Source organism: Crotalus tigris, unplaced genomic scaffold (genome assembly GCF_016545835.1).
Source record: "Crotalus tigris isolate CLP2741 ecotype Arizona unplaced genomic scaffold, ASM1654583v1 scf7180000018563.1161478300:1536566, whole genome shotgun sequence".
In the NCBI taxonomy this organism is placed as follows: Eukaryota; Metazoa; Chordata; class Lepidosauria; order Squamata; family Viperidae; genus Crotalus; species Crotalus tigris.
In genome coordinates, this window is record NW_024097077.1 from 671,424 (window position 1) to 696,150 (window position 24,727).

General features: G+C 43.5%; 2 protein-coding genes across 6 annotated transcripts in view; one reads left to right on the top strand and one right to left on the bottom strand.

Moving 5' to 3' along the window:
- BORCS5 (BLOC-1 related complex subunit 5) overlaps positions 1–14,917 on the bottom strand; it is a 51,125-nt gene extending 36,208 nt beyond the window's left edge. For all 4 annotated transcript variants that reach the window (XR_005558028.1, XR_005558029.1, XR_005558027.1 and 1 more), the window contains exons 1-3: positions 14,751–14,917; positions 13,206–13,349; positions 853–1,010 (exon numbers count right to left, since the gene is read on the bottom strand). Coding sequence is in view for 1 of the 4 variants with exons in the window: in XM_039354580.1 (XP_039210514.1) it covers positions 853–1,010; positions 13,206–13,349; positions 14,751–14,805 (357 nt within the window). In the remaining 3 variants the exon portion in view is untranslated. The remainder of the gene's footprint in view (positions 1–852; positions 1,011–13,205; positions 13,350–14,750) is intronic.
- Position 14,918: 1 nt separating this feature from the next.
- MANSC1 (MANSC domain containing 1) lies at positions 14,919–24,627 on the top strand. Of its 2 annotated transcripts, none has more exons than XM_039354579.1 (4): positions 14,919–15,030; positions 16,860–17,184; positions 19,695–19,835; positions 21,578–24,627. In XM_039354579.1, the coding sequence occupies exons 2-4, from the start codon at positions 16,965–16,967 to the stop codon at positions 22,315–22,317; spliced, it is 1,101 nt and encodes a 366-aa protein (XP_039210513.1). In that variant the 5' UTR covers positions 14,919–15,030; positions 16,860–16,964; the 3' UTR covers positions 22,318–24,627. The 2 variants fall into 2 exon arrangements, with proteins under 2 accessions (XP_039210513.1, XP_039210511.1); XM_039354577.1 differs by having other exon boundaries at positions 14,932–15,086.
- Positions 24,628–24,727: the final 100 nt, after the last annotated feature.

Genomic DNA, 24,727 nt, shown 5'->3' on the forward strand with positions numbered 1-24,727 from the left:
ATAAACTGCATTTATTGTTTATTGTTTGCAAACTTGGGCTTTTGGTTTATTTACATTAATCACCTTTGCCCACCTTTGAGCTGGCAGAGAAATTCTTTTCCCCTCCCTGAAGAGAGACAGTTCAGAACCATTTGATTCACAGGCACTGAACGCAAGAATTTTAGCCAAAGTTTGTATTTTCTTCCAAGGTATGAAGAAAGAAAGAAAGAAAGAAAGAAAGAAAGAAAGAAAGAAAGAAAGAAAGAAAGAAAGAAAGAAAGAAAGAAAGAAAGAAAGAAAGGAGAGAGAGAGAGAGAGAGAGAGAGAGAGAGAGAGAAAGAAAGAAAGAAAGAAAGAAAGAAAGAAAGAAAAGAGAAAGAGAGAACGAAAGAAAGGAGAAAGAAAGAGAAAGAAAAAAGAAAGAAAAGAGGAAAAGAAAGAAAAAGAAAGAAAGAAAGAAAGAAAGAAAGAAAAGAGAAAGGTGACAGAAAGAAAGGTGTGTGAGAGAGAGAGAGAGAGAGAGAGAGAGAGAGAGAGAGAGAGAGAAAGAAAGAAAGAAAGAAAGAAAGAAAGAAAGAAAGAAAGAAAGAAAGAAAGAAAGAAGCAATTTTTCAGGGGAGCAGAAACTCCTCAAAATTTATAGTATCTGTCCTATCCTTAATCTCCCGAGCTGCTGCTGCTGTCCTTAGATTCCCCCCCATCCATTCTCCCCCCCACCAGTACCAGTATCCCTGCCCTGAATGTTTTTTGTTTTGTGGAACGACACACAAAGCATGCAAGCCAGTTCAGTGGCTGCAGTGGTTTGTGCGTGAATCATTCTGTACTTGGCCCCCCTGAGACTGTCGCAGCCGCATCTACTGGAGACCATCGCACCTCTTTGATCCTCTTGACTAAAGCGTTCTGGTCGAAGGCCACGGCTTCTGCACACTGGTGAAGGTGGTCCTGGTACCGGAGGCACAGCTGGAGGACTTGCTGAGAATCCAGCTTCTCTAGCTTAATGTTGGTCGGAGACATTTGCCCACTAAGAAGACCTGGAAAGGATGGGAGAGAAACACGGGCTAATTAAGGACATCGCCAAGAACCAAAGGAGGAGAAAGAAGAAGAAAAACAAAACAAAATGTCCAGATATTATCCGCCTGCATGGTAAGGTGGTTGAAAACAGTGTTTCCCAACCTCGGCAACTTTGAAGATGTGTGGATTTCGATTCTCAGAATTCTAGGAGTTGGCGTCCCACGTCTTCCAAATTGCCACGGCTGAGATATGTTGACCTTAAACAGGGCTAGGGTGACCCAGATAAGAGCTGAATTTTAGAATAATATAAAAAAAGCGTCTTTTATGGATAGTGGCAAGGCAGCGATCATTTTAACGCATCCAGAATCTTCATTTCCACTCATAATTAAAGAAAGACGCATAGTCCTTGATTGATGCCCACAATTGAGCCCCACATTTCTGTGAGTTTTATCCCATTTTATGACCTTTCTTGTCACAGCTGTTAAGTGAACCTAGGATGTAAAGAAATAAGGTCTTTTTAGCCCAGGGGTCTGCAACCTGGACAACTGTGAGACTTGTGGACTTAAAGCACAGCTGGCTGAGGAATTCTGGGAGCTGAAGTCCACAAGTCTTAAAGTTGTCCAGGTCGCAGACTCCTGGATTAGCCCCTCAAGAGGTCAACTCTGCCTATCACGTAACAGAGGTCAGCTGATCTAAATCTCCAGAATGCTTTGATGCTGCTCTGGGCAGTCCTGGGGCTAACTCTATTTTATCCCCCCCCCCAGCAAACATGTCAGGAAATTAAAAGCTGTAAAATGCACAGGAGCCCCCCCATCACAAGGGCTCCTTTTTACACTCAGTATCTGCTGCTGAGAATAAAGCTGGCACATCTCGCTGCACAATTACCTGGTCACAACACTTACAGACAAAAGCAGACACCAGATTGTTACCCTATTGTGTTTTCCACTCGCCTCCCCTGACAGGACATTGTCAGACCGGTCTGATTATGCTGAAATATATAGCTGTTTTTCTACCCAAAAGCAAAGCGGCTAGGGGGGGAAACAAGCCACTTAAAAAAAAAAGGTTGAATAAATTAGCATCCCAGGAAAGCACAAAAGAAGCAACAGGATGGATGGGAAGCTCTGAACAGACTGAAAAGTCATCCCTCCATCTCTTGAACGAAGAAGCGATCCCTTGGTAGAGCACAAATGCCAAAATGCGAAAGATAATAATAATAATAAAGTTGGGAGGGACCTTGGAGGTCATCTAGTCCAACCCCCTGCTCAGGCAGGAAACCCTATCCCTATTATGGATTTTAGCAGCACAGAAATATGAAGAAAAAAAGATCAAATAAATAATTTGGTCTTGCCCGTGTACAGGTAGCCCTCGACTTATAACAGTTCATGTAGTGGCTGTTCAAAATTACAAAGGCACTGAAAAAAGGGACTTAGGATGATTTTTCACACTTATGACCGCTATAACCTCCCCAGGGTCACGTGATCAAAATTCAGACGCTGGGAAATTGGCATGCACTTACAACGATTGCGGTGTCCCGGGGTCAGGCAATCACCTTTTGCGACCTTTCGACAAGCAAAAGCAATGAGGAAGCCAGATTCACTCAACAACTTATCAATTGCAGTGATTCACTTAACAACTGTGACAAGAAAGGTCATAAAATGGGGCAGAACTCACTTAACAACAGAAATTTGGGGCTCCATTGTGGTCGTAAGTCAAGGACTACCTGTATTCTGAAAATCCACTCCTGTTATAGAGTGGACGACCGCACCTCGTTTCCCAGAGTCATTTGCTTGAGGTGGGCAGCTACAAAAATTAAATAAATTGAATCCCTACCAACGTGAACAAGGGCAACTTAACTCGATAACCGTTGCTCGTTCGGGCCAAACTATTCCATTCTGCTAACAGAAACGGCTACGTTAGGAGGGATCTCCAAGAGCAAGGACCCCAGAATGGATTCAGACTTGAGTTCTGATTAAAATACCTTCTCTTTGGATGGGCAGGAAATTGCTGCATTCTTAGCTGCCACATCCGTTCATTATTTCCTGTCAAGACACGACTGGAGTTGAACTGCTCTTCCAATTCTTCTCATCTATCTTAACCAAGCCTAAAAGTCATAATATTGTTCGTGGGCTTAAGTGGGACACAGCAGGAACACCCAATTGTCTCAGGCTGCTTCCTCCACTTGGCTGATTATGTCTCCAATTATAGGCTGCCTTATCAGCAGCTTCAAACTTGAATCCCTGAAACTTCCCCATAACGTTTACTTCCTCTACCTCCAAAGTAAGGGGGGGGGGGAAAGAATAGGGGGGAGTGAAATGCCTTCCAAATTAAAATGTGCGGTACAATGATGATACTATGAAGAGGTTCCAGTCCCTCTGTAAATAATGCGGATAAAAAAAAAGCGGCTTGTCTCAAAAGACCTGCTCCCTACCTGACAATTAATGGCCAGGTCTTCATTGAATGACAGTACCATAAATCAGAGGCCCCCAACCTTTTGGGACACCAGGGACCGGTTCCGTGGAGGGAGGTTTTTCCACGGACTGGAGAGTGTGTGGTTTTGTGTGCTGCCTACATCCTGCGATGGGGCTTTGCTTGTTTGTGCGGACAGGTTGCTGGCCTGCCGCGGCCTGGTACCGATCCACAGACCGGGGGTTGAGGACCCCTGATGTAAAGCCGAGGTGGCGCAGCAGTTAGGGTGCAGTACTGCAGGCCACTTTAGCTGACTGTGTTCAGCAGGTCAGCGGTTCAAATCTCACCGGCTCAAGGTTGACTCAGCCTTCCATCCTTCCGGGGTAGGAAAATGAGGACCCAGATTGTTGGGGGCAATGTAAATATATATATACATTGCTTACTGGTGTACACCGCTTAGAGAGTGCTTGCACTTAAAGCGGTATATAAGTCTCATAAATAAATAAATAAATAAAATATGTTAGCACACACACACCCATCACTCCATACAGTATCCTAGGCCAGTGTTTCTCAACTTTAGCAACTTTAAAATGGGAGGGGGGACATCAACTCCCAGAATTCCCCATCAGCATTCTGGGAGTTGAAGACCTCCCATCGTAAAGTTGTCACGGGTGAGGAACACTGGGCACTCTTTGCAATTCTAACATCCAGGTGTTCCAAGCTTATCATAGCCTGATGAGCCATGCTCCCAGCGTTCTACGTATTCGTTTCGGCACAAAGTAAAAACGAAACTGCATCACCTTCTCCAAATTTCGTAAGGAGAATATGAAAATGATTCAGGTCAAAATAACGTTTAAAAAGCCATCTTTTTTTTAGCACATTTTCAAGTCATGTTGGAAAACGGCAGCCCAAACTGCTCTTTGTTCAAGGCGGTCAAACGCCTTGAGTGTGACTAGCCCCCCAGTCGCTTTGATTTGGTCCTGGTGACCCGCAACAAACCAGAAAGACCAGCCTGGCGAGGAAATACAGGGATGTCATCTCACTTTGTTAAGGGTGCCCAGTGAGCAGCCACGGCTTAAGATAATGGAAGGATAAACCAGGAAACAGAATTAGGAATGTTTCTGTTGTTTTCTACTTCTCTGCTTTTGAGATAAAAGCCAATCAGAAGAGCTTTAAAAAGGACCAATGTCACCGACATCCAAGGTTTTCATAAATACTGATTAAAATTAAGACCTTGTTTCTTTACCCAATTTGATAACAGTGATAATATAACTATACTGGCCTCAACGGGTGTTTAAAGGGGTGGTGGTGAAGAAAAGGCTGAGCACACCTGGGCTAGAGCAGGGGTAGGCAACCTTGGCTCTTTTATGACTCGTGGACTTCAACTCCCAGAATTCCTGAGCCATTTCTGGGAGTTGAAGTCCACGAGTCATAAAAGAGCCAAGGTTGCCTACCCCTGGGCTAGAGTATTAGAAATTACTATGGCTACATCACCTTTGTGAACTTGGTGTGGTTAGAACACAGTTTGATGAAGGGTAAGAGGTAAATTTAGCCTTTGTTATTTCTTCCGATTGCATGATGTTTAATATCACATTATTAGCAATATTAAAGCTAAGATAAATTGGACGACGTAATTTTAAATGAGGTAATGAAAACTGGGGCATTCAAAATACACTGGCCAATATTCCATATTCAGAAAGAGAATTTGTGTCAGTGAGATATTTCACAGAAAAGGGATTTTTTGATTACATTTAAAGGAGATGAATGTACTATTCAGAATGAGCCAGAAGCTTACCAAAATAAACATTTGTATTGATGATATACGATAAAAGAAAACGCAGGTCTCTCTCAAAGTAACAAAGGAATGAAACAATTCACATTGGTACATATCTGGCATTACAGACAGTAAGGAAGGAAAGATAAAAAGAAAAAAATCTAAAAAGAGGAAAACGTGCAAGGAAAGAAAAAAAGTTGAAGAAAAATAGAAAGACATAAAAGAAAATATATATATAAAGTGGCTTCTTTATGCTGTGATAGTCTTTACAGTAGACTTAAGTACAAATACAGTTAACCTCTCTAAAGTTACATCGTATTACTCTTCTTTCTATAATTTATCCTGTCTAACAATGAAAACCGGATGTCAGAAATTCATTTTTTTCATTTTTACGCAAAATGAAGGCTTCCAGTCAGCAACGAATGTAGATAATGTCTTTTCTCTAATCAAAGAATTTAATTTATTTATGTCAGCAAAATCGGTCAACTTCAACTTCACCAACCATTCTTCCATAGTATGTGTGGTGTCAAATCTTTCCATCTCTATGCATCTAATAAATTTAGCCTTTTCTTTTAGATTTAAATAATCTTCCGTGCCTTTTTTTCTATCTGATTATCCATTAATCATAAAAAACAGAATCTTAATCTTTAAAATTGTCTGTACAATGAACGCAGATAAACTTCTCCAGAGTATTTATGGAGCTTCTCCATCATCCAGGTCATGGTTTTGCCAAAGATGCTTTTTCAAAAAGCAACTGGACTTCCTTTTGTTTTTCCTTAAAGACATTTCGCTTCTCATCCAAGAAGCTTCTTCGGTTCTTTCCAGGATATTATTCATTGTGCCAGCTTCTCATTTAAATCCTTCTCTTAAGCAGCCCAAGAAACTGTTCATTCTCGGTTATTATTTAAAACTTTTTATCTCTTTCTGGTCTGCGCTTAGAGGAAATCTATTTTCATACACTGTTTCTATCCTGATCCCTAATGTTTTGTTTGGATTTATCCCTTTGGGGCTTGAAAGAACATCAGAAACAATAACACACACACGCAACATGTATCTTTATTTTGGAATCAGATTTATTGGCTGGTACAAGTCATTTTGAGATCTATCTGGGAATAATGAGAAATCAAGTCTTACAGCTTTGCAGATATTTCTAAACTTCAATTCCCAAGAGCTGAGGCAGCAAAAGAACGTTGAGGGACGCTTGGTGCTAAGCAAGGGGTTTTGAACCACTTCAGGCAGGAAAAAATAGCAAAGCTCCCTCTTTCTTGCATTAAAATGGGCAGTTTTGAGTATTTCGGCTCTTTCAGACTTTAACCAGGGGGCTTTAAGCTTGCATGGCTGCTTCAAATCATTTCTAAAATAATCAGAACAATCTGTTTCATACTCAAATCATCAGCTTAGCATTTGAAATGGGGACGTTTGTAGTCTAAAGAAGCTATATGCATGAATTAGTTCAAAGGAAATATTTTTCACACCCTACTGGGTATTACATATTAATAACATCTGGAGGACCAGCGCTTCCCCCAAGTCTGATTTAGATTACAGCTACCCAGAGTTAAAAATTAATGCCAGAGCTGTGGTACCTGATCATCTCCCTATTGCTAAAACTCTCTTTGTCGTGACCTTTAACTAGAAGGAACAGAGCTACCATTTTTCAACCGTGGTATCTCAAATGGGCTAACTCAGGGGTCCTCAACCTTGGCAACTTTAAGACTTGTGGACTTCAACTCCCAGAATTCCTCAGGCCTGGTTGTCTAGTCCAGGGATAGGCAACCTTGGCTCTTTTATGACTCGTGGACTTCAACTCCCAGAATTCCTGAGCCAGCCACGCTGAGGGGAAAGGGAGAGGTTTCCAAGCTCAGCCGTGCTGGCTCAGGAATTCTGGGATTTAAATTTCCACCCCAAATCATCCGTGGAGGTACCTGTTCAATGCAGGCACTTTTTTTTAAAGAAGCACAGTCATTTGTCATTCACAGTAGGGATTCAGAAAGCTACTCCAGACATAATCTTAGAGTTGTCTAAGCTTAGGATATTACTGGTTAGTCTTTTTTGTAGTACTCCATTAAAAATTGCTAATGGGAACTTAAAAAAAAACAACCATGCAATTTATTTGAGGTTAATGGGTACTGCTGTAGAAGGAATGGAAATTAACATGCATGAAATTAGCTGCGTATTTCTGGGACTTCAACCTACATTTTCAAAATCTTCAGTTTCACACAAAGAACGGCTATCTAAAAACACACATGTAAAGCCAAGCCGCAAACGGGAACGGCTGTGTGAAAACATCGCTGTACACACACGCTCCCTGATCTAGGCCAATAGAGCATTTGTGCCCCATTGCTGTGCTACAATAAAAACACACTCCAGCGGTGCCTTTTATCAATCAAATAATCATAACAAACAAAACTCTGAGCAAAGCAAATGACTCTGGTGATGGGTAGACAGACCTAGGAACTGTTTCCATGGATTGTGTTTGTCCAGTTTGGAGCAGAGGAAAACAAAACAAGGATAATCTGAAGAAAGACAATTGTGGCGATACTTGTGGCAGATCAGAGCTACTGTGGATTGGATCCCATCTATTTGCCAGCTGCCTGACCTCTAAACGGATCACCGCTGGTTGCAAAACCAAATGCAAAACGGCCAGGCATCTGGAGGCTTAAACTGTGGCGGTGGCTTGCTCAAGGATACACACAGTCTTTCCAAAAAGAATTATGAAACCTTAAACAGGGAATTCTGGGACAAGCATTGCTGCAGATGTTGGAGGCTGTCAAAAGCACCTTTATACTCGGCTCTTCTAAGCTGGCAAAGAAAAAAATGACTACATATATATAGCCATACACACACGCACACATTAAAGATATAGTTACAAACTGCTCTTCACTCAAGCCCAGTTTTCCTTACTTCCTCCTTGCCCCCACTTGACGCCACTGATCATAATTGTGCTATTTGTGTGGAAAAAAACAGGCCTGCTCTTGCCAAGAGTGACCTCAGCTCATTCTTATTTGGTGATTACACAGAAGAATTTCACTCTAACAAACACTTGCAAAGTTTCAAAGCCCCAAGGTTATTGGCGGCCTTTTGCTGTTTGCATTAGTTGCTTGTTTTCTTGTGATCTTTGATGGCTACACACACACACACACACACACACACACACACACATACACAAAAAGTTATAAAAGCTTTTAAAAGATATTTCCTTTATGACAACACCAATAACCTGAGTAACAATAACCTGAAGCAAAAATAGAAAGCCCAAAATCCTGTGCAACCTGAATCCTGAGATCTTTTTTTCCCAACGACACTCACAAGAAAATAGCAAGGCCAAAGAAGCACAACCCAAAAATGTGACACCCCCCCCCCAATTCTTTTGCAAATTTAAATGGTTGTCCAGATTTTTTTGGGAAACTGGCACAATGACAACCCAGGGAGAGAAAAGGTCACAGCAAATTAACGACTAACAAGAACCTCAGCACACTAATTTGTTAAAAGTCACCTTCTCTCAAAATTGGCTATGTCCAGGTTAACACTGTGCCACTTTCTAAATACTGTAATCGGGAATATAGTCATGGGGAAGGCAGGAGAGGAAATAATCCACTTGAGGCAAGCACAATCTCACTGTATTGCTTGCTTCACGGAACAGACTGCCCGTGGAGAGTCAATCGAAATGTAACCTAACATGGAACATAAAAGCAGAATGCTCCATAACAGGCATGGTGGCCAGGGGTCCCATGGAAACTCCTCCTTGATCTTCAGGTTAGCACCTTAGACATCCGATCTCAAAAAACTCCACACCTGTGACGCCTGTGGTCATCACTTTCTTCCTGTGATGCCTGTGGTCAACACTTTCTTCCTAAAAGCATAGTCTTTACATCAATACATTAGCGTTAAACGATTAGTAACAAGGAGTCTTTAGTACAGTGGTTCTCAACCTTTTTAATGCCGCGACCCCCAACCGGTCGTAAGTCGAGGACTACTCAACCGGTCGTAAGTCAAGGACTACTCAACTGGTGCAGCACCGTTTGCAGACTGGGACTTTTGGCGGGCTCAGCAGGGCAGAGACAGCCTGGACCATTCCTATTGGCTTTGGAAAGCCAATAGAATTAGACTCTATTCGAGAGAGTCTATTCTATTGGCTTTCAAAAGCAAATAGAATAAAAGGGAGTAGCACAGCTAAGGAAAAGGGGGGGAAATGGCGGACTGCGTTGTTTGGCGACTCCCGTGAAATGGTCGTTCGACCCCAAATGGGGTCCCGACCCACAGGTTGAGAACCACTGCTTTAGTGCATTTTGATTGACTCTCCACAATCTGATTCCTTTCTTCTAACTGAGTGTTTCTCAACCTGATAAAAACTAAAAGGAGTGGGATTCAATTCCCAGAAATATTAGCAATGTTCAAGCTAGTTGTGGGATTATGGGAGGTGAAGTCTACAAACCTTAACGTTGTGCAGGCTGGGAAACACTATTGCAATTTATCCTGACTTCAAGTCTCAAAACAAAAGAGTTCTTTTGATCTCCTTGTGTGGAATCGCCTTTGAGTCTGACCTGAACACGCTGTTCTGGGAGCCTGTTCCCTTAAACCAGTGTTTCTCAATCTTGGCAACTTTAAGATGTGAGGACTTCAATTCCCAGAATTCCGCTGAAGCCTGCACATTTTAATGTTGCCATGGTTGAGAAACACTGCCTTAAACAGAATTCAAGATTCTTTTGACTGTTCTGCTCTAGATTTATACTTGCACTCTCCCTGTGCCAAAATTCCACTTCCTCCTATCAAACTACCTCCCAGCCTTGCATGACTTGAAGTAATTTGCGTTGCCTTGTCTAGCCTGAAAAAAACAAGAGCAGAACTTCATTCCCTACACTGCTGGGGATGTCAAACAGATCATCATGCTGGAGCTGGCTTTTAAAAGGACAAGAATGAGATGGACGGAGACAAAACTATAAACATACATGATTAATTTAAAAAAAATAAACAAATAAAACTTGGGTCCAGATTATAATTTAACATTAATGTTTATTCCTAAGGTCTATAAAATAGCAAATATAATTTCAATCTTTTACACAGGGATCAGAACAGGTGGTAAAATAGAGGTAAAGAGGGAGTTCATTCATTTTCTTTACTGAGCAAAATGCAAAGAAATGTTTGTAAAAAAAAAATAACCACATATTATAAATGAGGATTACAGGGATCATTTTTTTCTTTTTCCCAACACGTTAGCTAGATTGATAATTTTACTGACTCATCACTAGGATGATAAGATTCTTTTCCTAATCAGGCCTTGATTGTTCTCAACCCATTAATATAGAATGTGAAGTTCGGATTTTGTGTGTCTGGGCCAACGGGCCTCATGTTCAACTTACTTAACTGAACAGCATTTACCATTCTGACATCTTTTTGAACTTCAGAAATGGTCAAATATAATAATAATCCAGTCCTCGTTTCCACTCATCATTAAGAGGAGCAAGAGGCCAGTTCTTCACTTGGACTTAAGGGGAATGCAACACACACAGACACACATACACACACACACACACACACACACACGCACGGTTACAAATCTTGCTCCTTCCCATTCATCTGTGGCCTCTGAGGATCTTTTCCAAGCCTTTGGCAAATGCTTCTGATCACTTTAAACATTAGCACTTTTTTTTTTTTTTTTTTTTTTTTGGGAAGTTCTCCAATAGAAGTGCCATGCACCAGAGAAGTGAGAAACAGCGCCACCTGTTGGATTTACCGTTAATTTTTATGAACAAAATATTTTGCAAAATTTGTCAAAAACACTTTACCAAAGTTGGCAAACACCTATTTATTAAAAAGAAAAATCAGTAATACAAGAATGGTACCCCAGGAGGCAACACGTCCCTTTTAAGATATTAAAAAGTACTTGGAGCCTCCAATTACTTCTCACACAATACAGTACTAAAATGTTGCTTTGGGACCATATCTCAAAATGAAGTTTGCTATGATTTAAAATAATAATCAGGGTGGATGGAACACCATGAGGTAAGGGTAATGTTGAGCCATTTTCTGCTTCAAATCAGCTTCTCGAGCTTCTGCAGCAGCAATGGAAACATTTGAGAAATACTAAAACCAGCAGTAGCTCCAGAAAGTCAAGACCTGTGCCTAGGAGATAAACAGCTAATCTTGCCTGCATCATTTGCTACAGACCGGATATTTGCCTCCAATACATTTCACTTTTTACTATCAAACAAATGTACCCAGACACTCAACCTGACAACTACATGGAATGAGGCACAGAATTCACCAAGAATGGATCAACCTACAATAAGAAAAGAATTTCACCAGACTTCCAGAAACGTATTCCTTGATATTGATGTCAGGTTGTTGAAAAAGCCATATAAATTTGATAGATATATGAATATTGACTCTGTATTCAATGCCTGGCTTGTTATTTCAAGCCAATATTCAGGTTTCCTATTTCATTAGCTGGGCGTTTGTAGCCCTTCCTAATCAGCAGGGACACAATGAAATGTCAACTTCACAGTCAACCTTGTTATGTGCTTGCAGCAGAAGTTCACTGATGTGGTTCAGCTAGGACAGACACTTCACTGCAGATAAGCACCAGTCACACACTTGCAGAATGTGTGCCAACTGCGGAACACAGAACTCAAATGAAAATCTCTCTCTCTCTCTCTCTCATCTGGTGTTTTAATTTTAGATTTTTTCCTGCTTTTTCAAGTTCCCTTTTCAGTCCAGAGATCAGGAGCCTCCTATTCAATGTAGATCATGTCTGGGCAAAGAAGCTCTGATTCATAGCTTGTGAACATCAACTCCCAGCTATACCTCAGCAACATAACAATGGGAAACCTGGCCTTTTGGATATAAATGAGGGATCCTTCACACAGCATCAGCCTTCTGTCCTTTAAAGATCTGCAACCTTTCCTGGTACGATGCAGCTATAACATATTCCCAGAGAAAGTAGCATTTGAAGAGTGGCACTAGGTCAGGGGTCTTCAAACTTGGCCCTTTTATGACTTGCGGACTTCAGCTCCCAGATTTCCTCAGCCAGGCACGCTGGCTGAGCAATTCTGGGAGTTGAAGTCCACAAGTCAAGGTGTCTTCAAACTTGGCCCTTTTATGACTTGTGGACTTCAACTCCCAGAATTGCTCAGCCAGCATGCCTGGCTGAGGAATTCTGGGAGCTGAATTCCACAAGTCATAAAAGGGCCAAGTTTGAAGACCCCTGCACTAGGTGCTACATGTAAAGCATCATGTGCTTAAAAAACAGCACAACCAAAAACAGCTGAGAATTGTTCCCTGCCTCCACTTTCCATCTTTAGGCAGTTCAACCAATCACTGCCAAAGACTTAAGTCCCCCACCCCCCCCAAAAAAATATGTTTTCAAACTTTTCTACACAATTATCAAGCAATTGTCTTTATTCAAAAGCATAAAGTATAAGCAGGGCCACGCTGGATTTAAATTTTAACTTGATTTGTAATAGCAGCAGCATGAAAAACAAAGCTGGCAATGAGCTTAGAAAAATACACATTAACAAGGCATCTGGAAAAATTGTCTTATGCATCCTTGCCCCAGAAGTACATTTATTAAATATATTTATTTATTAAATTTCTATGCTGCCTATCTCGCTGATACAGCCACTTTGGGCAGTATGGTGGAAATATAGTTTTCTTGTGTTTTTAAAAACTTTACCTTGAACTTTAACATGGTAGCCGGACTCTACAACCCCCCCCTGCAAAACTAGAATTACACCTTTCAGTAATGTAACTAAATTGATAGCAATTTTTCAAAAATAATTCCATAATAAATTTTGTTTTGCTGAACCAAAGTCTTAAAAGCTAATAGTATTATAACTTCAGTTACAAAATACTTAAAGGACTGTATAAGGAAGAGGAGAGACCATTAGTGGTTTTGCTCATTTCCTTTTACTGCTTTCAAAACAGCCCAAAACAAAGGAGGCTACGAGGAAAGACAGGAATGTCACAAAACACCAGGAATCAACAACGCTGGGGAAGAGGAAACTATTATCAAAGTTGCATGAGCTTTGGATATTCTTACCTTTCAACAGAGGTTGGAAAGTGGGGATTTCCTGCAGTTTTATGACATCCGGGTCACTGCTGACGTTCCGTGACGCCTGAGTCCCTTGGGCCACCACCACGATATCATCCATCTTAGCTCGCTGCTTGGCTGGCGAAGGGGATGCTGGGAAAAGGACATAGAGCCAACACTGTCACCATCACTTCTCCTCATCTAGCATCTCTTTTCTGGGGTCTGAGTCAACGTTGACTCACGGCAATTGCCTGGATTAGTCCTTGCAGTGTGTGTGTATATATGCGTGTGTGTATATACATACATACATACATACATACATACATACATACATATATATATATATATAAACACACACACAGACACACACATATATGTAGGTCTTTGGTTATTCGGGTTTTCTCCCACGTAAAATTGGAAGTGTCTTGGTGACGTTTCGATGAAGTCCCATTCGTCATCTTCAGGCTGGTGTTTTTGGCTTTGTGCTCCTAGAAGCACAAAGCTGGAAACACCAGCCTGAAGATGACCAAAGGGACTTCGTCGAAACGTCTCCAAGACACTTCCAATTTTACACGGGAGAAAACCCGAATAACCAAAGATCTACAAAGAGTTAATGGGAGACTAGTAAAGAGCTTGAAATAGCTATACTAGTCTTCTATTAACTCTTTGTCAGCCACAAAAGTTTGAATTTACAGTGTTCACAGTATGTGATGTCTGTCTGCAAAACATGCTTCTAGATTGGAGTGAAATGCAGAACAGGCTGATTTATATTTCGTAGACTGGGTGCCCCTCTCTCTCTCTATATATATATATAGTATGGACGTATGTATGTATATGTATCTATATAGGTCTTTGGTTGTTCGGGTTTTCTCCCGCGTAAAATTGGAAGTGTCTTGGCAACGTTTCGACGAAGTCACATTCGTCATCTTCAGGCTGGTGTTTTTAGCTTCTTGCTTTGAGCAGCAAGATGACGAATGTGACTTCGTCGAAACGTTGCCAAGACACTTCCAATTTTACGCGGGAGAAAACCCGAACAACCAAAGACCTATATACAAATACCCGCGAAAACCTCAGAAAACACATATATCTATCTATCTATATATAGAGAGAGATCTATATATAGATATATAAATATATAGAGAGATGTAGATAAAAATATATAGACACACACCACACACACACACACACACATATATATAAAGCACAGCAGAAGCAACCCTGGGCCAACATGACGCCTGTCAATAAAACAATTCCCTGGAAATACCCATTTCTCAATCGCAGCCCCCTCAGCCCCAGAATTCCCCAGCGTGGCTGGCCAGGGAATGCTGGGAGCTGCAGTCCCTCCCCCGGACAGCTGCCCAGACCGCAGACCGGCCCGCCTTCCAGCTGCCGAGCGGCCATTCGCCTTCAGCCCCTCTCCGCCCGCCGCTCTCCCGCAAGGGGCGCTGGCCGCCGGGCACCGGCCGGGAAGGCCCCGTCGCTGGCGGGCAGGGAGACGGCCCCCTCCACCCCCCCGGCCTCGGAGCCCCCTTCCGTCCCGCCGGGAGCGCCCACCTGTGGCGGGGTCGTGAGGGCGGCCCTCGGCCTCGGCGCTCTGCTCGGACCCCATCGCCAGGCAACGGCGGGCTTACGTCATCCCCCCGCGACACGGGGCGTCGGCGCGCGGCCCGGCCGGAAAGGCTCTCCGAGAGGTCTGGCCACGCCCCCTCGCCCGCCCGGCGCTTCCGCTTCCTGTCGGCGGTCCTCCGGGGTCGCCTGCGTCTGCCGGTCGTGGGAACGAGGCCCGCGTCTGTATCCGGCCCTCGGCCAGAAATGCCCCCTCCGGCCGGATGAGGTGCGTCCCTCAGCCCGTTCCCGCGCCGGGCAGAGGAAGGAGCCGCCTCGCTGGGGGTGAGCCCGGGCGGGAAGGGGAGGAGAAGGCGGGGGTGGGGAGGAGGGTCGGTGGGGAGCAGGAGGAGCAGCGGGGGGGCAAGAGGGAGTCCTTGGGCCACGGGGGGGGTCTCTCCCGCGGCCAAAGAGGGCCGTTCGCGCCCCTTTGCCTCTCCCCGCCCCCCCCAGTCCTCTTCTGGGGCCGCTTCCCTGGCCCAGCCTTCCTACGGAGGCGGCTTGTGGCTAAACGCCGAGTCTGCGCACCCAGGGCGAAAAGGGGGGTCGACGGGTGGTTTTCAACCGTGGCAAAAACCGCAGCAGCCAAAGAAGCTCACACAATCCTGGGTTGTATAAACAGAGGCATGGAATCAAGATCATTCAGCTCTCCAAAAGAGACCATTATGCATATACCCACATCCAGTTTTGGTCACCACGATGTAAAAAAGATGTTGAGACTCTGGAAAGAGTGCAGAGAAGAGCAACAAAGATGATCAGGGGACTGGAGGCTAAAGCATATAAGGAACGGTGGCTGGAATTGGGGATGTCTAGTTTAATGAAGAGAAGGATTAAGGGGGGGACAGGATAGCAGTCTTCCAGTATCTCAGGGGCTGCCCCAAAGAAGAGGGAGTCAAGCTATTCTCCAAAGCGCCTGAAGGCAGGACAAGAAGCAACAGATGGAAACTCATCAAGGAGAGAAGCAACCTAGAACTAAGGAGAAACTTCCTGATGCCTGCCTCCAGAAGTTGTGAATGCTCCAACGCTGGAAGTTTTTAAGAAGAGTCTGGACAGCCATTTGTCCGAAATGGTGTAGGGTTTCCTGCCTGAGCAGGGGGTTGGACTACATGACCTCCAAGGTCCCTTCCAACTTTACTACTATTACATACACAGACATCGATGACACAGAAAAACATCACTGTCTAGTTTGAATGTATACATAAATGACCAAGTTTGGGGACAATGGAGAGTATAGTGTTGATGCTGCCTTTTAATGTAGATTTGTTGTTAATTGCGAAGTCGTGTCCGACCCATTGCGACCCCATGGACAATGTTCCTCCAGGTCTTAATGTAGATTACGGGTCTCCAAATTTGGCCACTTTAAGACTTGTGGACTTCAACTCCCAGAATTCCCCAGCCAGCATGTTGAGTGACAGTTGAGTTGAAATCCACAAGTCATAAAAGGGCGAAGTTTGAAGATCCCTGGCTTAAAAGATCTGTCAGGTTCCTTTCTTTCGTGTATTTATCATATTTGTGTAGCTACCTACGTCAAAGTATAGTTGATCTGCTTGTAATCCTTGCCTTAGGCTAGAAATCTGTGTTCATCAAATGCCCTTTTCACTCAGGGTGTTCTCTGCCCTTTTTTGTTTCCTGCCGTCAGAGTATCTCCTCCTAAAAGCCACTGGGACCTTTGTCTCTTGGAGGTTTTGAGAACTTTTTCCCATAATGTCGGGAGATGACCTCGGGCTTTTCATTGCTTTTTCCTTCTTCATATCTGGGGTCGCAGCAAGCCTCTTGATATCCCAGGACTTTGAGGAAAGCATAGCTTCTCTCACTGCTTTAGAATGTTGTTACAACACTCTTGAGTTCACGCTGCTTTTCTTTCCCTCCCTTAAGCTGATTTCTTATCGATGTAAAGTTCCTTTACCTCCCAATTAGTCATGCCACGCCAAACCTTTTTGTGACAGGTAACTGCTGACACACCCGGTGCTTTGACTCATGATGTGGAATGTGATTATTTCACTAATGGGAGTTCCTTCTGCAGTGTTTTTACCTCCATTATCACCTCCTTTTCCTTAGTTGAAGGATTTCGAGCCATCCGGCCATCTTGGATACCTGCACCCTAAGCAGAAAATAATTGTGAACAAAAGAACTTTCCAGAGCCCATCGCACCGAGAGGAAAAAATGGCTGTCTGGACCACACAGTGCTTGGCCTGTGTATCGGCAGTGCTGCTTTTGGTCCTGGTAGAACCATCCCAGACCCAAAAGTGTTCCTCAGAGAAGATGGAAAACATCACGATCGACATCCCTGCAGCCTTTTCCAAAGGCATCAGGGGGACGGATCCGATCTACGCGCCGTCTCGGGAAGCCTGCGTGGAGATGTGCTGCTTGGAAAGAATAACAGGTAAGAGCCACAGATTTGGGGCAGAATCATGTGCCATGGTTAGAAGAAAGCTGAGGTGGCGCAGCAGTTAGAGTGCAGTACTGCAGGCCACTTTAGCTGACTGTGTTCAGCAGGTCAGCGGTTCAAATCTCACCGGCTCAAGGTTGACTCAGCCTTCCATCCTTCCAGGGTAGGTAAAATGAGGACCCAGATTGTTGGGGGCAATGTAAATATATATACATACATTGCTTACTGGTGTACACCGCTTAGAGAGTGCTCGCACTTAAAGCGGTATATAAGTCTCATAAATAAATAAATAAAGCCTCCTGGGGGTTTTATGGACTGTTGTGTATATAACGGGGTTGATTTACATTATTGCACATTGCAATAATGGTGCTTGTTTCGTTTGGTTGCACGGAGAGTCTGCTGTGGTTATACGCAGGCCAGGATCAATGGCTTGGCCTTCTCTTGCTTGCAGGTGTCCAGGAAGAAAGTGTTAAATTGTGCTCCCAGAGCACAAATTGTCCAGAACCCCAGAGCTATGTAACAACGTCACCGCTGTCTCTGTGCTTTAACATCTTAGGGAGGCTCGCCCACCACCCGTCCCTGGGGGCTGAGGAGTCCTTCAATAGGTCAGAAAAACCTGTCAGGAGGATGTAACTCAGTGTGGGAGCTAATACTTCCTCAGGCTTTTTTTTGGATTCCAGCTCCTGGGATTAATGCATTTCTGGACTTCTCTTTTTTTTCTTTTACATTTTTTAAAATTGATTTTCCAGTTTTACATTTAAATGTTTGAAAAGCAACGTGGCGGCTGGGTTGGTTCATAATTCAATAACATACAAATTTCTTTAGTACAGATCACAAACTATGACATTAAATATTTCCTCTCTTTTTCCCTGGGTATTTACTGTCTCACATTTAAATTAATACAATTCTTATTATATCAATTTAATGCAAATAACTTTTTTACATTTATCAATAATTTTTAGTTTATACATATCTTAGTCATTTTAACCTTCAATCTTTTTAGACAAACAATGCCCTGATCAGTTTTTCCCCAATTTTTAGTTTCCCATTAATATTTAAATTTAACATTTAATATTTATAGTTTCCGAGTTTTAAATAACCCCCAATTCCCTTTATTACAATTCATCCCAAGATCTTACATGTAAGACATTTCTGGACTCCTATCTGGATAGCACTAGCTGGGGAGAGCGCACCTACGTAAATCTGACCCAAAAAAGTCTTCAAATGCAACATGCCTCTTCTCATCAGTGTATCTGGTACTGCTGCATTTTTGCCGCTGACCCAGGCTGACCCCTGCTCTGCCCACTTGCTCAGTTACCAAGGCTTTCACCCACAGGCTGTCTCCATCCTCTTCCACTCTGCCTCGGTTTTCTTTTCCTTCGTAAAAACACAAGGTCCTTATCCTGGGCACTAAGAGCCAAGCTCTCGGCTTGCATTTCCTTGCTTGTGTAGCTCCCTTGGGATCCGGGATAAATTCTTTGCTATTCCGTCTAAATTTCCCCACTGGAACTGGGTTCTAAGGAATCCAATCCGCAGGATTGTGAGGAGAATAAAAAAGGATCCCAGATTGGATCCTGGAAAAAAGGATGGGATCATGCAGACTGCTCAGCGCTCCTGGGGAGAATGATGGAGGGATTTGTTTTTAACATGAGTTTGGTGAAAAGATATTCTTTCTCTATAAGAATAAAAGTTGGAATTGCAGATAGTCCTTGTTCAGTGACTACAGAGGGGACCAACAACTTGGAGATTAAGCAACGTGGTTGTTAAATGAGACTGTGAGTATGCTTACCATCTTCTTTCAGTTTTCCTTTGCTTTACAGACCTCTGGAGGATGTAAATGCAAAGATTGGTTATAAAGTGACCCTTTTGTCGCCCTCGTAACTGCAATCAGTCACTGTATAAGACTGTCACTAAACAAGGACTGCCTGTATAGGCAGGCAGGAGTGAACATCCAATAAAGATGCTGATGCAACACAAGGACAGGTTGAATAACTGCACCTGGGGCTTTTGAGATGGTGGTGGGTCCTCTATGCTTATTTATGGATTTAATTATTTTTGAGAACTCCACCTAGAAAACTCACATGGAATTACTACTAGATCAGTGGTTCTCAACCTGTGGGTCGGGACCCCATTTGGGGTCGAATGACCCTTTCACAGGGGTCGCCAAACAACGCAGTCCGCCATTTTTTCCCCCTTTTCCTTAGCTGTGCTACTCCCTTTTATTCTATTGGCTTTTGAAAGCCAATAGAATAGACTCTCTTGAATAGAGTCTAATTCTATTGGCTTTCAAAAGCCAATAGGAATTGTCCAGGCTGTCTCTGCCCTGCTGAGCCCGCCAAAAGTCCCATTCTGCAAACGGTGCTGCACCAGTTGAGTAGTCCTCGACTTACGACCAGTTGGGGGTCACGGCATTAAAAAGGTTGAGAACCACTGTACTAGATGATCATGAGACAAGTGCAAAACCTGCTGTTAAAATACATTTTCTTTGTTTCTATGCTTTCTAGATGACAAGACGTGCAACTACGTGATCTTTAACACCAGAATGAAAGGCGGTCCTCCAAATTGCTATCACTTTTATTTCCCTGCCCAGGAAACCTGTCCTGTGAAGCAAGCCTTAGGATTGCTCACGTACAGAATAATAGAAGGTAAAATGAAAATCCACTGATCGACCAGTTAAATCAGTCACTTGTAGGAAATGTCATTATATTCTCCAAGCTGTAGCCAGCTTTAAAAGATTTCATAAGTGAAACTTGGCAGACGTCCCTTCAAAAATGGAAAGCAGCAAATGTTGTTATTAAAGAAACCAAATCCTTTTCTTTCACACGCCAGAAAAATAAGTTTTCCCCAAAATCGAGCCTGTAGTGACTTCTGCTGATATCATGGGGAAATAAACAGGTTTTTTTTTCAGAGTTATTATTCTATTTGTTTGCTAATTATATATCAATGTGTGGTGGAATGTAACCCCTAATCGCAGGAGAAAAAGAGCCCGCCCTCTTGCGACCCTGGACTACATTCCATCACACAGTGTAATGCATAAGTGACTATTTTTAAGCCAGTGGCATTCTTACCTGATGGTGATATTTAGTTTTTATCCTCCTCCTTCTTGTGCCATATCCGTTATCGGACGTTGGCGATCATGTTGGTGATCCTGTTTTTATCAGCAGCTGCACGAAAAAGTGCTGCAGAGTTTTGTCCAAACCAGTCCCTTAGATTTTGAAGCCACGATGTTCTTCTTCTGCCTGGACCTCGTTTGCCTTCCATCTTTCCCTGGAGGATTAAATGGAGCAGGCTGTATTTTTCTAGGTGTCACATCACATGTCCGAAATATTCTAACTTTCGTTTTTTAATTGTTTTGATGATTTCCCTTGGCTTTCCCAGGCAGCTTATCACCTCCTCATTTCTGATCTTGTCAACCCAGCTTCTATGTAACAGCCGCCCGTAAATCCACTTTTCAAATGCTTCCAGTCTCTTCCGGTGTCCTTCTGTCAGATACCCACTCTCTACTCCATAGAGCAGGATAGGAAAAATATACGTAGCATCTGACAAGCCTGATTTTCAGTCTTAGGCTTCTGTCGTGACTGCAGAAGACCTTTTTCATTTTGAAGAATGCTGTTCGAGCTTTTTCTATCCTTGTCTTTACTTCATCGGTCGTGTCCCAGCTTTCGTGTAAATTGGAACCGAGGTGTGTGATCCTTTCAACTTTTTCTAGTGGTATTCCTTCTGAATGTATTGGTAGCTTTTATCCACAAATACTATGTGTTCTTTTTTTTGGAAAGCAAGCCATACACTTAAAAAGCACAATGATATTCGAAAGAGTCTCAGGATAGATTCTTTTAATAGAATATAAACTATGAAGAATCTCATCTTTATCACACTTCTTTCTTAAATTGATTGATGATCGTTAAGCACTTATTAGCGCTAAATTAAATTTGAGTGGAGGGCTCCTTTCCCCAGGACTGACGTGCCGGGATTCTGACTACCAGAATCTTCCAAATGATTACAGTGGCAATAGTTTCGACAAATGGGTGACTCTCTAATCTTTTGTAATCCTCGATTCATGAACCAGCCAATAGGAGCATTCTGTAAGATTTGTATGGTTTCAATGAGATTTGTATGGTTTCAAACATTTCCAACTCACCTGCCAAAATCTGCAGCCCTCAGATTTCTGGGAGAAAGGGCTGTCCAGACAAACCACTTTCAGATTCATTTTTTGAGCTTTCATATGAAAAAACGGAGCGAGGCTCTGTTTTTCCGTTCTAAGAAATTCACGGAATTAATCTTGTAATGATTTAAGGCCCATTCGTGATGGCGTCTTGATGCGTCTTGAGGGTTTTTGGTTTTTTGCTGAGGCATAGAGAATAATCTCTCTTCCGTTTCATTTTTTTAGGCAAAGAGATGCCCAAACCAGCTCCGTCCTTAAACAAAGTCCCTCATTCTTCAGTGAACGGAAGTCCAGCATCCCCACAAGCAGCTGGCTTTGGTCCTCCAAGGCCACTGGGCGGACCGGACCCTTTGCCCAGGACCTCTCAGAAACAGGAGCTCTTTGGCCCCGCAAAGCATCCCACGGCTGCAAGGACAAACACTGGGGAGACCTTTGCTTCGTCTCTGCTGCGTGAAAGCAGCAGTCCTGCCAGCACCACCCAACAATCTGCTGCTGTTAAACTGCCCTTTGCCACCCTCGACTCTTCGACCGGCAGGACTGTTGGTGCTGCAACCCTTCACAGTTCTGCTAGCCGTGTCCCCCCTTATGCCGGAAAGACAGAGGCGGCCACTCTTCCGCCACGCAGAGGCGCTCGTCCCAAACCCTCGCTCCTTTCCAAAACCGGCCCTCCCCATTTCAGCTCGTTGTCAGCCACTCTACCTAGCGGTCCACCTGCTTCCCTTCCCAATTCCCATCTTAGCGATGGGCAACTTAGTCTGGAAGGCTTCAGCCCTGACGGCAGCCCAGCCAGAAACGATTTCTCTCTGCCGAGTCACCAAAGCTTCCTCTTTGCTGCCTTGTTTTTCGAGGTGCTGTTTTTTTTCTTAGCAGTGATGCTGATAGGGGGGAACCTGTTCCGCTCACGCCAGCCACAGCGCTACACCAGGCTGGACTACTTGATCAATGACATGTACACCAATATGTGAACGTTAAGAGGGACTTGGAGACACCTCAGTGGTCCGCGTGTGGCCTTCAGGAAAAAGAAGATGGAGTGAGTTCGGCTTAATGCAGTCCTACTCGCTCAAATCACAACGTTACATTGATTTTGTAATATTTTGCTTTCTCTTACGATCTCCTTCCTCACTGATGATGCATCTACGGTAGATCTCGCCTAGTGATGGCCTATTGCTCCTTCCCAACCCAGAAAGTCTGCAGAAAGTGTAGGAGCTCAAGCCTGTTCATTTGAGGAGTACATCCGTAATTCACTTTTGGGCACCATGGGGCAAATAAGCGTCCATCAGAGCACTTCGGCTACCACTTCTTTCCAGAGTCGATCAAGTTTCTTTCATCCTTTGGTCTGTTACAGCCCTGGCATGAAAAATATCTGCCAAGGAGGAGAATTATTTGAATTTTAAAAGGCAAAACATTGATTTGGGTCCTGGAGTGCAGTGCCAACACTGTGTGCAAAAGTCACATAGAGCAAACAATGCGTAGGCAACTGTTCATTTGTGCCACCCTTCAAATTGGCCAGGTTAGGAAACACACAACAATTACTACCTTAAAGGGTATAACAACAGAATCTTGGTAGGCTGACAAGAGTCTCTCTCTTCTTGCTTCTTGTGCACAAGAGAATTAAGGTGGGGGAAATCTTCCGTTTCTTTCTTACCTTGTTCTGATTTTCTGACCTGGGGTTTCCTTAATGGCTGACACAGACTTTCCTCTAGGCCAGGGGTTGGCAACCTTGGCTCTTTTATGACTGGTGGACTTCAACTCCCAGAATTCCTGAGCCAGCATGGGGGAACTATGGCCCCTTCATGACTTGCGGATTTCAACTCCCAGAATTCCTGAGCCAGCCTGGAAACCTCTTCCTTTCCCCTCAGCATGGCTGGTTTAGGAATTCTGGGAGTTGAAGTCCACGAGTCATAAAAGAGCCAAGGTTGCCCATCCCTGCTCTAGGCTGTCTCTCTAATCTATAGGTTGTTTACACCATTTAACAAAACTAGTTAAGTGTAAAATTTGGACCTGGGGGGGGGGCAGCTTTTTGCTCCAGAATTGGCTCTGCCTTCTGTTCTGAGCTGATTTAATTTTTTGAATGTTAAAGTCGGCTACAGCGTAACCCAGTGTTTCCCAAACTTGACAATTTTAAGGCATATGGACTTCAACTCCCAGAATTCCACAGCCAGCGATTCTGGCTGTGGAATTCTGGAAGTTGAAGTCCACATGCCTTAAAATTGTCAAGTTTGGGAAACACTGGCGTAACCCAAAGAACGGCAAAAACCAGACCTTCTGTTCTTAATGCTGAAGTTGCTCTGTGATTGGGTGGAATTCAGTCCCAGTATCTCCTGACCTCAGCACTTCAGCTGGAGATGCCTTCTGTCTTCAGCTCCTTAAAGAGAGGGAAGGAGTTCAGCAGCTGCATCCGTGGCCCCCTTCTGCAGAGTGGGCAACCACGGCCTCTTTACAACCTGTGGATTTCAACGCCCAGAATTCCTGGGCCAGCGTTGTCCATCCCCTGCCCTGCAAGGTCATTGCTGGGATGGTTTTGCATTGAGCTGGGATGCCACATCACGCTGGATTCCATTTAAAAACATAGCTGGGATAGAAAAGGATCTTTTATTCGGTTTCTGGTGTAGAAATCCAGGCGCAGGCAGTCGGATGAAATTGACCAGTCTCTCCCTTGGGCCAGCCTACAAAGCTGCTAATATGTGAGGCTGTCAGTTTTTAACAATCTCATTTTCCTTTATATGGAATAAGAAATTGGCTTATGTTAGTGCTCACCGTACAGGCAGTCCTCCGCTTACACACATTGTTTAGCAACCCATTAAAAAAAATCACAACGGCACTGAAAAAAGTGACAACCGGTCTTTGCGTGACCGACGGCGTCCCCATTTTTTCTCAGCTTTCCCAGCCAGCTTCCAACAAGCAAAGTCGGAGGAAGCTGGGCTCACTCAACAATTGTGTGATTCATTTCACCACTGGCAAAAAAAAAAGATAAAAATGGGTGTGACTAACAACTGCCTTGCTTAGCGATGGAAATTCTGGCTCCAATTGTGGCGGAAGTCAAGGTTGCCTGTATGCAGCTACAAAACTCAGGAATAGCCACTAGATGGCGACAGAAGGAGAGTTCTATTTCCTTGCTGCCCCCTAGTGTTTATGCAGATTCTTGCAGCTCAGATGTAATATTTTTAAACTAGTTTTTAACTTAATTTCCCCACCCCCTTGGAAGTGATTCTTCTGTCAATTATTTAAGCAATAATAAAGTTTGAATTGATTTAAAAGGTTTAAAATAAATCCAAGCAGTGTTCGGACAATCATTTCCTTTTTAATACGTTGTATTCTATTTCGTGATCGGTTTGAAGCGGATCTTTTCAATCCTTTGGAGTGCTGCTTTCCAAG